Source organism: Marmota flaviventris, chromosome 2, assembly GCF_047511675.1.
Source record: "Marmota flaviventris isolate mMarFla1 chromosome 2, mMarFla1.hap1, whole genome shotgun sequence".
Lineage (NCBI taxonomy): Eukaryota > Metazoa > Chordata > Mammalia > Rodentia > Sciuridae > Marmota > Marmota flaviventris.
In genome coordinates this window covers 37,593,527-37,606,509 of record NC_092499.1, presented here as the reverse complement: position 1 = coordinate 37,606,509, position 12,983 = coordinate 37,593,527, and the positions used below count along the sequence as shown (strand labels likewise).

The following is a 12,983-nucleotide window of genomic DNA, read 5'->3' as shown; positions in this document are numbered from 1 at the left end:
TGTTCCCATCTAGACCAAAAAATGGGGCATTCTTATTTGTTCATCTGCAATAAGCCCAACCTCATGGGTTTGTGAGTATTTCCTGCAAAATGCTTTCTGAACTATCAAGTTGAAAAAGACCAGCGTTATCATTGCTGATGATAATGACGTGATGGTGCCTGGGAGCCAAACTAAACAGAAACTAAAACAGAAAAAGCAGAACACTCAGTCATACACTCTCACAAGGTTCACACTGGGAACTGTGCCCTCGGCTCACAACATCCTCTCTGACTAGAATGACCTCTCCCAAGTTTATATCTGTCAAAAATCTTACTGATCAGATGGAAACTCCAAGAGTTAATGAATGCAATCAAGCAGCAAAGAGTGAATGTCCAGGAGGCAGGAAAGGGGATCCACCACTTCCCTGGCCAATGTCCTAGGGGAATAGAGGAGGCTGAAGTGTAGTATCACTGTACACAGTTCACAGGTTTGTTGTAGGAAAATTAGAAAATACAGATGAAAAAATAAGGATACAGATATAAGAAAATAAATATAATCTATAAGCCATCTGTGAGCCCACCAACCGGGAATAACTACTTTAAATTTTTTCTTCTTGTCTTCTCAGGTATTTTTCTAAACACATACATTTTTTTCCAGTAAAGTGTAATGTTTACACATAGCTAAATGCTTATTAATATAAATTTCACACATTCCTTTCTAGTACATAAAATTTATCTTTAGAATATTCTAAAGATAGCAGATCCATAAAATTTACCATTTTAACCATTTTTAAGTGTACAGTTCAGTGGCATTAGGTCCATTCATACTGTTGCATATCCACCCCTACTATCCATCTCTAGAACATTCCCAAACTAAAACTCCGGTAGCCACTATACCTTAATTTTCCTCATTTCCCAAACTAGCATTTAACACCACAACTAAAGTCTACCCATTTCATTAACAACACACACTGGACTAAAAGAACCCCCAAATTATTCCCTTACTCATAGGGCTGAAAACATCCACTAGGATTAACACAAAAGTAGCAGAATTAAAAGCCTCTATTCACTACAAAAACTGTTGGCGCAGGTTATTAGAGTTATCCAACAGATCACTGATTTGGTGCTGACTTTACAAAAGCAGGTAGACTCCCTGGCAGTTGTGGCCTTCCAAAATCCATGGGCCTTTGAATTTATGCTGGCAAAAGAAGTAGGCCCATGTGTCTTCCTCCAGGAGGAATGTTGTTATTATTATTTTTTTAGTTGTTAATGGACTTTTATTTAATTAATTTTTTATATGCAGTGCTGAGAATCAAACACAGTGCCTCACACATGATAGGCAAGTGCTCTACCACTGAGCCACAACCCCAGCCCCCAATGCTGTTTTTATATCAACAAGTCCAACACAGTTAGAGATGCAGCAGATAAACTAAAAAAACTGGCCACAGAAATATCTAAAAGAGACCACTCCCCTTGGGGTATGGGCCTCCTTGGGTGCTTCTGGCCCTGGATAGCCCCCCTCATTGGGCCTTTTCTAATGATTCTCCTAGTACTTCGTATAGGTCCTTGCATTCTCAATGTCTCCAGAATTTCCTGATGGGCCAGATAAAGATCTTCACCAGACAGTCATCCAAATAGTCTTGAATAATATATGAGACTCCAACCTGAAGGACTCCCAGAAGGTTACAGGATAACCACATCCGGAAACTATTAAAAATCCTAAACCCCATGCCCCCACCATTCGCCCAGAGAATGCAGCCCCCTCCCAGCAAGAAGTAGTTACAGAAAACTGACTTCCAGCCCTCTACCATAATAAAACAAAAAGGGGGAATAATGGGAAATCCTGAACATGAGTGACTCCATTTTGGTTCTGGAATTGCCTCTTGGCCCTGGGGCCAAGGCTTATAAGCTACCAAGAAAAAGAAACTCAAAATACCCTGTTCCCATAGTCCCCTACCTCACCCCCTTCCAAGGTCCCTAAATACAAAGTTCTTTTATTGTCCAGCTACCTTGCACTCAAGGTCAATTCTAGCTGCTGCACTCAAGGCCATATCAAACTTGCTCTTATTCCTTGTTAAAAAATATAAAAACCCTATTAAGATAACTCTTTCTGCTGCAAACCACTCTACTGGGCAGCCTGGCAGTCTTTCCCTGCTAATAAACTTCACTTACTAAACGTGAGACTTGTCTCTACAGATTTCTTTGAGTGTTCTGTCCTAACAGCTGAGGCTGGCTTTGAACTCAACAGCTGAGGCTGGCTTTGAACCCACAATCCTCCTGCCTCAGTCTCCTGAGCCAGGGGGATTACAAGGTTGCACCACCGCACCCAGCCCAGGGACTCTTAACCACTGAGCCACATCCTCAGCCCTTTTTACTTTTTATTTTGAGACACAGTCTCACTAAGTTGCCTAGGGCCTTGCTAAATTGCTGACTTACCTCAAACTCGGGATCCTGCCTCAGCATCCTGATTACAGGTATGTGCCACCATGCCTGGCATGAACAATATTTTTTAAGACTGAAAAACATTTTATTGTATGTATATAACAAATTTTGTATATCCATTCATCTGTTGATGAACATTTGGGTTGTTTTTTTACCATTTGGCTATTGTGAATAATACTGCTATAGACATTGATGTACGAGTATCTATTTGAATTCCTGCTTCCATTTCTTTTAGGTACATACAAAAGGTGGGGGCAAGTACTGGGGATTGAACTCAGGGGCTCTTGACCACTGAGCCACATCCCAAGCCCCTTTTTGTATTTTATTTAGAGACATGATCTCACTGAGTTGCTTAGCGCCTCAGCTTTTGCTGAGGCTGGCTTTGAACTCATGATCCTCCTGCCTCAGCCTGCCAAGCCAATGGGGTTACAGGCAAACTCCACCAGGCGAGGCCTAGATTAATTCTTGTATCACAATTCTAGGAAGGCTGGAATGGATTGACCTTGTTAGTACATCCTTTCCCAGTGTTAGCACAGCATATGAATGCAGGAGACAGTATTTGGAGGGCTCCTACAGTTGGTAGAAGACTGAAAAGAACTAAATTTCATTCCTAGTCTAAAATTCTGTAATCCTCACTGGTTTTAGGAAATGTGCTAGCATCAAAAAAGAACTTGAGGTTTGAATACAGAATGACCTGGATTTGATTTCATTCTTAGATACCAACTATATGACTTTATATATGTGATTTACCTCTTGTGCCTCATTCTGGCCCTGGGAAAGAGGATAATCATCACTACATCAAAATATTATTATAGAATTAGAGATGAGGTTACATAAAAGCACAAAGTAACCACAAAATAAATATTACTATTTACATGTAACTCCCATAGTTCCTTTAAACCTGGTGCAGTTGCAATGTTGTATTGCTTTTTATTTTAAAAAATAACTTATTATGAATTTTCTGACTCTTTATCCTCTTTAAAAATTATGCCTTAACAATAAAGCCTAGTGACTACAAAAGAAAAAAAAAACTCTTCTAACATTTAATGAACCAGAAATTTACTCATTAAAATAAGCACTGGGGCTGGGGTTGTGGCTCAGTGGTAGAGTGCTCGCCTAGCATGCACGAGGCACTGGGTTCGATCCTCAGCACCACATAAATGTAAAATAAAGATATTGTGTCCACCTAAAACTAAAAAAAATAAAAATAAAAATAAAAATAAATAAGCACTCAAACAAATTTGGGTATTCTTATAAATGCCAGGACTTTAGAAGTTATCTCGTTGAACTCCCATTGCAGGAATCCTTTCTTTCATTCTCTCATCCTGATGGCTGTTCATGCTTCTTAACCCCTTAGCCAGAAAAGGGTGGAGGCAGAGAAGTTTATATGTGTTTTTGTAGTACTGGAAATTGTATTTTGAATTTTATTTAGAGACCAGGTCTCACTGAGTTGCTTAGCATCTCACTTTTGCTGAGGCTGGCTTTGAATTCATGATCCTTTTGCTTCAGCCTCCTGAGTGGATGGGATTGCATCTGGCTATCTGGGCATTTTTGATAACCTGTTGTTCCTTACTTATTTTTTCTGTTTCATCTTTTATTTATTTAAACATTTCACAATAGCTTCTTTAAATTTTTAATCTGATTATTCCCAACTTTGAAGTCCCTAAAAGTTAAAACTTGTCAATTGATATTCTTGCTACCTCTCATGGTAGTTTGAATCCTTATGTGTTAGTAATTTTTTTTTTTTTTTTTTTTTTTTTTTTTTGGTGAGTTCATATTTGACTTTAATCCAGCAGGCTAGATTGAGCATGCTTTCCTCTAAGGAGAATTTTGTTTGCTTCTGTTGGGTCCACTTCTTCAGGTGATATTAATCTGAGGCCACTAGAATTTTTCAGCTTATGGTTTACTTAAGTAAAGGGAAAGTAAAAATTCCACAGGTCCATATGAGAACAGGTCTTACATGGAAACTAATATTTTTATTAATTTGAGCATCTAGTATTACAGCCAGATAGTTTTTCTTATAGGCTCTCTCTGCAAGTAAGTGGACTTTCACCTTTTAACTAAGAATGTAGTGACTTTGAGGGTTCTAGCTTCATAGAGATGCTATGGTTTGTCCCCACCAAAACTCATGCTGAGGCTTGATCCCCAATGTAATGGTGTTGAGAGATGGTAAAGCTTTAAGAAGTACCTAGGTCTATGTCAAAATGAACCCCACTAATATCTATAAATATAATGCACCAAAAACAATAATTCAAAAAGAGATAACTAGGTCATTAAGAGGGATTAATGCAGTTCTTTTGAGATGGGCTTGCTACCATGAGACCAAGATGTTATAAAGTGAGGCAGCTTTTGTGTTTTCCCTCTTCTGCATACAACTGCTTGCCCTTCCACTTTCTGCCATGAGTTGAAGCAGGACAAAGCCTCAGCAGAAGACAAGATGCCAGTGCCCAGTCTTGGACTTCCCAGCTTCCAGAACCCTGAATCAAAATAAACCTCTTTTCTTTCTTTTTTTTTTTTTTAAAGAGAGAGAGAGAGAGAGAGAGAGGGAATTTTTAATATTTTTTTTTTTAGTTTTCAGTGGACACAACATCTTTGTATGTGGTGCTGAGGATTGAACCTGGGCTGCACTCATGCCAGGCGAGCGCGCTACAGCTTGAGCCACATCCCCAGCCCAACAGCATATGAATGCAGGAGACAGTATTTATTTATTTATTTATTTATTTATTTTAAAGAGAGAGGGAGAGAGAGGGAGGGAGGGAGAGAGAGAATTTTTTAATATTTATTTTTTAGTTTTCGGCGGACACAACATCTTTGTTTGTATGTGGTGCTGAGGATCGAACCCGGCCAAACGCATACCAGGCAAGCGCCCTACTGCTTGAGCCACATCCCCAGCCCCCCAACCTCTTTTCTTAAAAAAAAAAAAAAAAAAAAATCAGTCTTGAGTATTCTGTTAAAGCAATAGAAAGCAAACTAAAACAAGAAAATAGGGAATCCCCAAGTTTAGCTTTCCTATCTTTCTAGTCCCCAGACTTATTATCTGGTTCTTCCTCAATCTGCACACTTAGTCCTCAAAGTTTCCAGTGAGTGAACCTCTCAGTTTACTTTTGGTTTATATTATTTCATCTCATTGGTTTTAGGAGATGCCTTGGGAGATTATCCTTATTTTCTTAGGAGCTCACTAGTAAACTTAAAATATTTATTGTATTTTAAATATCACAGGTATTCTGCCATGGAAAGTTTTTGAGAATATCAGGTCTATCATACTACTAGAAGAGGATTTTTTTAAACAAACAAAAAATGTGACTATGTGGTACATATTGTTTTAAAACCTACTTTTTTTATTTGATACATGATACACACCTTTCATATTAAAATATAGGTCTGCAGCATCAGTTCAATGGCTGCAGATTCTTTCATTACTAATTTATTCAACCTATTTTTCTATTACTGGATATTTAGTGTTCCATTTTTTTCACTATTACAAACAACACACTTCAGTGCTTTACATTATAACTAAATCTTTGCATTCGTTGTGATCTTCTTCCCTGTTTTTTTTTGTTTTGTTTTGTTTGTTTAATTTTTAGGTGTAAAAGGACATAGTACCTTTATTTTGTTTATTTATTTTTATGTAGTGCTGAGGATCAAACCCAGTGCCTCACACATGCTAGGCAAGTGCTCTGCCTCTGAGTTACACCCCCAGCCCTTTTTCCCTGTTTAACAGTTTATAAAAGCCAGACATGTTCAATGTGAAAAGAAAATTCAAACAGTAAGGAAAATAAAAATTCTCCATAATGTTCATTACTTCACCTTAATATCATTAGTTCTATAATTGGGATTCTTTTTTTTTTTCTTTTTTGAAACCAGGGATTGAACCCAGAAGTGCCCAACCACAAAGCCACATGCTGAGTCTTTTTATATATATATTTTATTTAGAGACAGGGTCTCACTAACCTGTTTAGGGCCTCATTAAGTTGCTGAGGCTGGCTTTGAACTTGTGACCCTCCTGCTACTGGAATTGCAGGCCTATTCAACTATGAGATACCTTAATAAACAATGGGTGAGAATTAGGACTAGAATATGCAAGAGAGATCACACACCTGCCTCCTACTCTCCCAACCCCACAAAAACCAGGGAGAGAGAATTAGAACTCCTACTAGGGATGGGCTAAAGGTAATCAAAAACAATTAGGAGTTGAAGGAACAAAAGATACCAAAACAGACTCCAAAAACCTGGGACAACTGGGGTCAGGGACACCAGGCCTCAGGGAAGGCCAGAGTTCCAAAATCCAGGAATCAACGCTTCCTAAGTCTACCACCATCTGGCCCTCCCCCACCTCCCTGAGGCTCCTTGGAAACTGAAGGATTTAAGTATTCATTCCAGGTTTTTCTTTCTGCTCCCTCTTTCTTTTAAAGGGACTCAGCTAATTTTGAGTCAAAAAATAGTACAGGCTCTGGCACCACTCCCATCCCTGTCTATGCTCCATAGTGTCTTATCCCTGATTCTCAGGATCTTTTCTAAATCTAAGGGGAACAGGGAGCCATAAAAATTCACCCTTCTATCTCTTTTCTTCTTGGTCCCTTCAAATGCAAGCATTGAGCTCAGGATTTTCTCCCTAAAGAAAATCACAAAGGGATTTGTGATAACTTTTAGCTCCTCGTTCTAGGCTTTCCTGAGGATACTGCACTTGTCTTCTTGAATTCTGTGGGAGTCTACCACATCTCTGTAATTAAGCCTACTTTAGATGGAGTCATTCATATGAGGGCCCCTAAACCATAAAGAAGCCCGATCTCCCTCTACCCCTCCATGAATATGAAGTTCCATCTGAGGTGAGAAGCATTTTTAGGAAGTCTCACATGTTTTGGTTGTTCCTTTATTCGTTCAATTCAGCAAATATTTATTGGGCACTTACCATGTCGTGATTTTTTAGGAGACTATAGTCTTATCATTCCCAAATTGCCCAAAGTAGAATGGGCCAACCCTACTTAAATCCATGGATCCTGAAGTTCTGTTCTTGTGGGAACCATTAATAGCTAATGTCTTCTGTTCCCACCATTAGAGCTTATGGACCACAGAATGGAAAGCATGTACCAAAGAAAATACTTTTTAGTGACAGCTGACACTCAACCCATAGGGTTGGGTCTCCCTATGAAGGACTAAGTACCTAGAGCTGGCTCCATCTAGCTCCAACACCCTGCAGCCATGGTTAGGTCTTGATGGGATAAAATATGCACACCTTTTGTCTACCCTAAATCCTTAAGTTTCCCCATGCTCCAGAGTTCTCAAAGGCCCTATCCAGAGTATATACTTGTCAAGAACAGGAATTAATTAGGTATTTGCATAGAAGAATTATGTGAAGGAGAGGTCATGAAGCTCTAAAATATCTACTGCAATGAACCACAGTGTCAGCAACTCTTTTGCTGGGTCAACACACCTAGCCTGATCACAACACCCTGAGAGAGGGTCTTGGGTCTTCCAGCCCCAGGAACTCCTGATTACTGGGCAGACAAGTCCGTTTTAGTGCAGGGCTTCCCTCAGCAAGAGCAGCTCTCAGGGACAGGGCAGGAATATGGATGTCAGCTCTTCACTGTATTGTCAGATGCTTTAGACCTTCCACTGTCTGTTTCACCATCAGAGGAATGGTATGGCCCTGCAGTTTATGTGAAAGTAGGATAACTTGAGCCAGGCATGAAATTTCATATGAACTTGGGCAAGGTACTTAAACGATCAGTGCCTCCATTTCCTTATAAATAAAAAGGTAAGAAAAAGCAGTACCTATCTCCCTTTAGTTGATGTGAGATTAAATAAATTAATATGTGGCCTTGGCACATGGTTAGCTTCATAGCTGTCTTACCTATGACTTGGGCATCTGCAAGCGCTTGGACCACAAAACCCTCTTAACCACAATCTACACCTCACCCCAGTCCTGGCAGATGGTGGAGTTGGGAATCCCGTTGGAGAAGGGAGAGCAGTGGCTGGAGGAGTAGGTTGATTGTGATTGCCCAGAAGGTGAGGACTCCTCCCGTGGCACCTCCAGGGCTCAGCTACACCTAATCTGGTCACAGAAACCAGCAGGTGCACAGGAAACACTAGACAGAAGAAAAAGGCAGTAGTCTTCATTCTGCCCCACCCCGAGTGGGGCGGGACTGAAGAGTCGCTGAATGGGGAAGGAAGTTATTCAGTCACTCCAACTAGGGGGAACGATCCGGAAAGCGGAATCCGTGCCTCGAGCCTAGAGACTGACCTCTGTTCAGACCCCATCCTCATCTCTGCTTAAAACCCCAGCCCCCCACCCCCACCCCCCAGAAATCACTCCATCGGTGAAGCTTACAACTTCCAGAAGTCCCTAGCACCTTTCAGTCTGATGTCTTGCGTCAAGCTTTGGTGAGTGGGGATTGGGATGTCGAGTGGCAGCCTCAGACACTCCCCCAACACAGGACACGCTCAGAGAATGCCTACGATCCAGGTGCCACAGTCGGGGACGGTCGGGGCGGGCGGGGATGTTGGAGATTGATCTCACCACCCCCCAGTGACAGCGATCGGGGGAGCAGTGCGGTCGTGGGGCATGGCCAGTTAGTGCACAAGACCCCTCTCTCAGGCCCAACGGTGCCTCCGCCCCCGTGCTGCCTCTCGAGGAATTGATAAGCCCAAAGTTTGTCGGCGAAGGCGGCTTCGGCTCAGTGTTCCGGGCACAACATAGGACTTGGGGCTATGATGTGGCAGTCAAGATCGTGAACTCGTGAGTGACCTCGGCTGCAAGCCGGCCGAGGTTTGACCTAGAAGGCGGGACGCAGCCTGAATGGGGAAGGGAGGGAGATCTTCCCAGGACCGGAACCCGACTGCAGCTCTCTCCCCGGAGTGTAGGGAGGCGATATCGAGGGAGGTGAAAGCCATGGCAAGTCTTCGTAATCAATACGTGTTGCTCCTGCTGGGGGTCACCGAGAACCTGGAGTGGGGCTACGTGTCCGGACCAGCTCTGGTGACCCGATTCATGGAGAATGGCTCCCTGGCTGGGCTATTGCAGCCAGAGTGCCCTCGGCCCTGGCCACTCCTTTGCCGCCTGATGCAGGAAGTGGTGCTGGGAATGTGTTATCTGCACAGCCTGAACCCAGTGCTCCTGCACCGGGACCTCAAGCCCTCCAACGTCCTGCTGGACCCAGAGCTGCATGTCAAGGTCAGCCCATCTAAGCTCCACTCCAGCCTTGGGACAATGCCCCTTTCCAGAGCTGTTCCAACCCCACGCACTGGATTCAGGACCTGTGGCAGCTCTGTCTATTGAATACCCTCATCCTTTCCCTCTGGACTCAAGACTGCCCAGGGAGTTTAAGCCAGGAGTTTAAGCTCCTGGCATATCAGGTGACAAAGGCCCTGACCCACCTGTTCACTTCCTCAGGCCCAATCCACCAGGCCTTCCTAGGAGCCATAGCAAACCCAGCCCAGTAGACTCACTTTTCCTCTGACCCTTTGTACCCCTTTTACAAAGCAGGACCTGTACCTTCTGGAGGATGGGGACAGATTATTCTGGAGACTGTCCAGTTCCCTCAGTCTAATATCTCCTCCTTCCCTTCCTTTGCAGCTGGCAGATTTTGGGCTGTCCACATTTCAGGGAGGGTCACAGTTAGGGGCAGGGTCCAAGGAACCTGTAGGTACGGTGGCATACTTGGCCCCAGAACTGCTTGCTAATGTAAACCGGAAGGCTTCCCTGGCCAGTGATGTCTACAGGTAAGGCACCCACATCAAGTGTACATCCCAGATTTCTACCTCTGGGTCCTTGTTGGGATGGTATATTGGAGAGGAGTTTTGCCAGTGGTTGGCCAGGCTTCTATCTTGTGTCTCCTGCAGCTTTGGAATCCTCATGTGGGCAATGCTAGCTGGAAGAGAAGCTGAATGTAAGACTAGGCAGCCCTAGGTGCCTCCCTCTGAAGATCCCAAGCACTCCCTTTCCTGCTGAAACTGCCTTTACCTTCCTCACTGCCTCTACCCTCCTCACCTCCCCCTTGGGCAACACTCCCTGACCCTGCCTAACGTACAGCCTTTTCTTATCACCACCCTCATCCCACCCCAGTTGTGGGAAAGATATCACTGGTGCAAGAAGTAGTATGTGAGAAGCAGATCCGGCCCCCATTGAATGAGATACCTCTGCCCAGCCCTGAGACTCCTGGCTTGGAAGATCTGAAGGAATTAATGCAGCACTGCTGGAGATCTGAGCCCAAGGACAGGCCATCCTTCCAGGGTAAGCTGGCCATTTCAATGGCAACTGGGGTAGCCTTGGATCTGTCTGCAGGGGACTTGTCCCAGGGAAGGACATTCTGCTCACCTGCAACCCATTCTGCTGTCTTTCAGAATGTCGACCAAAAACTGATAATGCCTTCTTCCTGGTCCAGGGAAAGATGGATGCTGCTGTCTCCAAGGTGAGTGACCAACATCAGCTCTCCATCAGGAGTTGGTCAGGGATGGCACATATGTCTCTCTTGTTCATCTATTGACTCCCCACTAGCCACTGTTCTATCATCCCCACCTTCCCACCCTACCCATGAGTTCTCAGGCAGCAGACTACGGACCAAGCAACTACTCCTTCAGGTTTAATCTGGCTCTTCCAACTCAAGTTCTTCCTGTCCCTGCAGGTGAAGAAGTTTCTGTCTGAGCAAGGAAGCAACAACAGGAGGTTGTCTGCCCCAGAAACAAGTCAAAGAGGGACAGAAATGGATGGCCCTGGGGGAGCCACAGGAAGCCAGTTCTCTTGGACTGATTCCACAATTTCTGAGAGGCTGAACAAGATGAATCTGGAGGAGTCCCCCAGCTCAGTCCCTGAAAAATCCACAAGCCTTCCTGAGGGGAGTAAGACACAGGAAGAGCAGATTCAGCATGCCAGGACAGCAAGAAGATCTTCAGATTCAACGACTCAAATTCCCCAAACACCAGAGACCTTGCCTTTCAGAAACCAGATGCGCAACCCTATCTTCACTAGGATTCCAGGTCCTGAACCACAAGGGAATCAGGTGAGACATTGGCAGGACTCAGGGATGCTCCAGGACTCCTGTAAATTCTGTTCCCTTAATAGGGAAAACCTGGGACTGTGGGGGGGGGGGGTGTAGTGGGAGAACCAGACCCCAGGACAGAAAGCTTGAGAACTATGTGTTGTTTTTAGGGATCTAAGAGATATGATGCCAACTGGTCTTCCAGAGACCCAAAGTCAAATCCAACAACAGGTACCTATTCCCTACTCTCCTCTTTTCCCCTACTCAATTTTCTACCACCTTCTTCTTTAACACCTATATGTAGATCCAGGGTATTTTTAGGGTGAGGAGAAAGAACTAGAGATCATCTAACACAATCTTTTAATTTCATAAAGTAAGAAACTAACATCTACTGGGAGAGAATCCTGCTGAGGTCACACAACAAAGTCTGGACATGCCCCTGGGTATTCTGACTTTCCCCAGCACCAGTTCTATGAGAGCCCTAAATTCTGTTGTTGATACAAAAGTACAGCAGAACTCCCAGCAAAAACACCTAAATATAGGTTATTATTTTCTTGAGTTTCTGCAAAATCAATCCCAGAGAGGCAGCCTGAGGGAAAGGCACACTTTGACATAGCCACTGGTAGGCTCAGAGACTCCATGCTTGCATTTCCCCAGGCTGAACACAAGATGCCGCTGCCCCTCTGCCCCAATGTGCCTACTAATCTCATCTTTTTGACCACTACCACTCTTTCTCTTAAAGGGTCTATTATCTTAGACAATTGCTCTGCGGTGCAGATTGGAAGCTACAATTCCTTGATCATACAAGAGAGAACTACATTGCCTAAGCAGGGCCCAACACCCTTCAGCATGGGTAGGGGCTGGAACCCCCCCAAAAAATAGATTCAAAAGAAGGCTTGCCAAAACTTGAAGACTCCAGTGAGCCACAGGGCCAGCATAATCACATTGGGAATTAAAGCACCAGAGTCTAAGTTGCCAGCAGAGGCTGAGGCAACCAGTGTCACCCCTCAATCCAGCCTATGTCCAAACTGACTTTGTGATCTGCCCCCTAAGAAGTCAATAAATGTGATGGACTATAAACCAAGCCAGATGAGGGAGTCTGAGGTGTAATTGTCCTCTGTTATGGGTGGGAGAGACAGGGATGGGGGCAGGGCAGGAGCTCGCAACCAGGGAATAGGAGGTGCTGCAGCTGCATTGACCAAAGCAGGAAGGAGGATAATGGGGGTTGGGTATGGGCAACCTTGTGGCACACAAGGTCAGGGCACAGCCAGTGGCAGGAAGGAATCCTAGAGGCCTGGCTGCCCTGGTGCTCTTATTTCAGGGTGGGGTGCTTCCTCTAGAGCTCAGGACTGACTCCACCTTAAGCCTAAACTCACAGATCCCCTTTTCTTCTGGATTTCAGAGACTCAGCTTTGGGTCCCTGGGGGAAGGGGTGTTTGTGGGAAATCAAAGATGCCAGCCCTTCTCCTACCCTACTGGAATCCCTGCAGGCCCTCTCCCATCAGCCCCCTTACTGTCATATTCTCTCTCTATCTCTCTCTCTCTCTCTCTCACACACACACACACACACACACACACAAACACACAA

General features: G+C 44.1%; 1 protein-coding gene across 1 annotated transcript; it reads left to right on the top strand.

Annotated features, from left to right (window-relative positions):
• Positions 1-8,593: 8,593 nt before the first annotated feature.
• On the top strand, positions 8,594-12,479 carry Ripk3 (receptor interacting serine/threonine kinase 3). The gene is made up of 10 exons (XM_027920062.3): positions 8,594-8,801; positions 9,016-9,156; positions 9,282-9,591; positions 9,994-10,139; positions 10,260-10,306; positions 10,483-10,650; positions 10,761-10,828; positions 11,042-11,416; positions 11,566-11,626; positions 12,138-12,479. The coding sequence occupies exons 1-10, from the start codon at positions 8,782-8,784 to the stop codon at positions 12,275-12,277; spliced, it is 1,476 nt and encodes a 491-aa protein (XP_027775863.1). The 5' UTR covers positions 8,594-8,781; the 3' UTR covers positions 12,278-12,479.
• The last annotated feature ends 504 nt before the right edge of the window (positions 12,480-12,983 follow it).

Bases quoted from the DNA above. Each gene is read 5' to 3' on its own strand.
- Ripk3 (XM_027920062.3), top strand. From the start codon at position 8,782: ATGTCTTGCGTCAAGCTTTG. The intron at 8,802-9,015 runs GTGAGTGGGGAT...CCCCTCTCTCAG, and splicing joins ATGTCTTGCGTCAAGCTTTG to GCCCAACGGTGCCTCCGCCC. The intron at 11,627-12,137 runs GTACCTATTCCC...TTTCTCTTAAAG, and splicing joins AAAGTCAAATCCAACAACAG to GGTCTATTATCTTAGACAAT.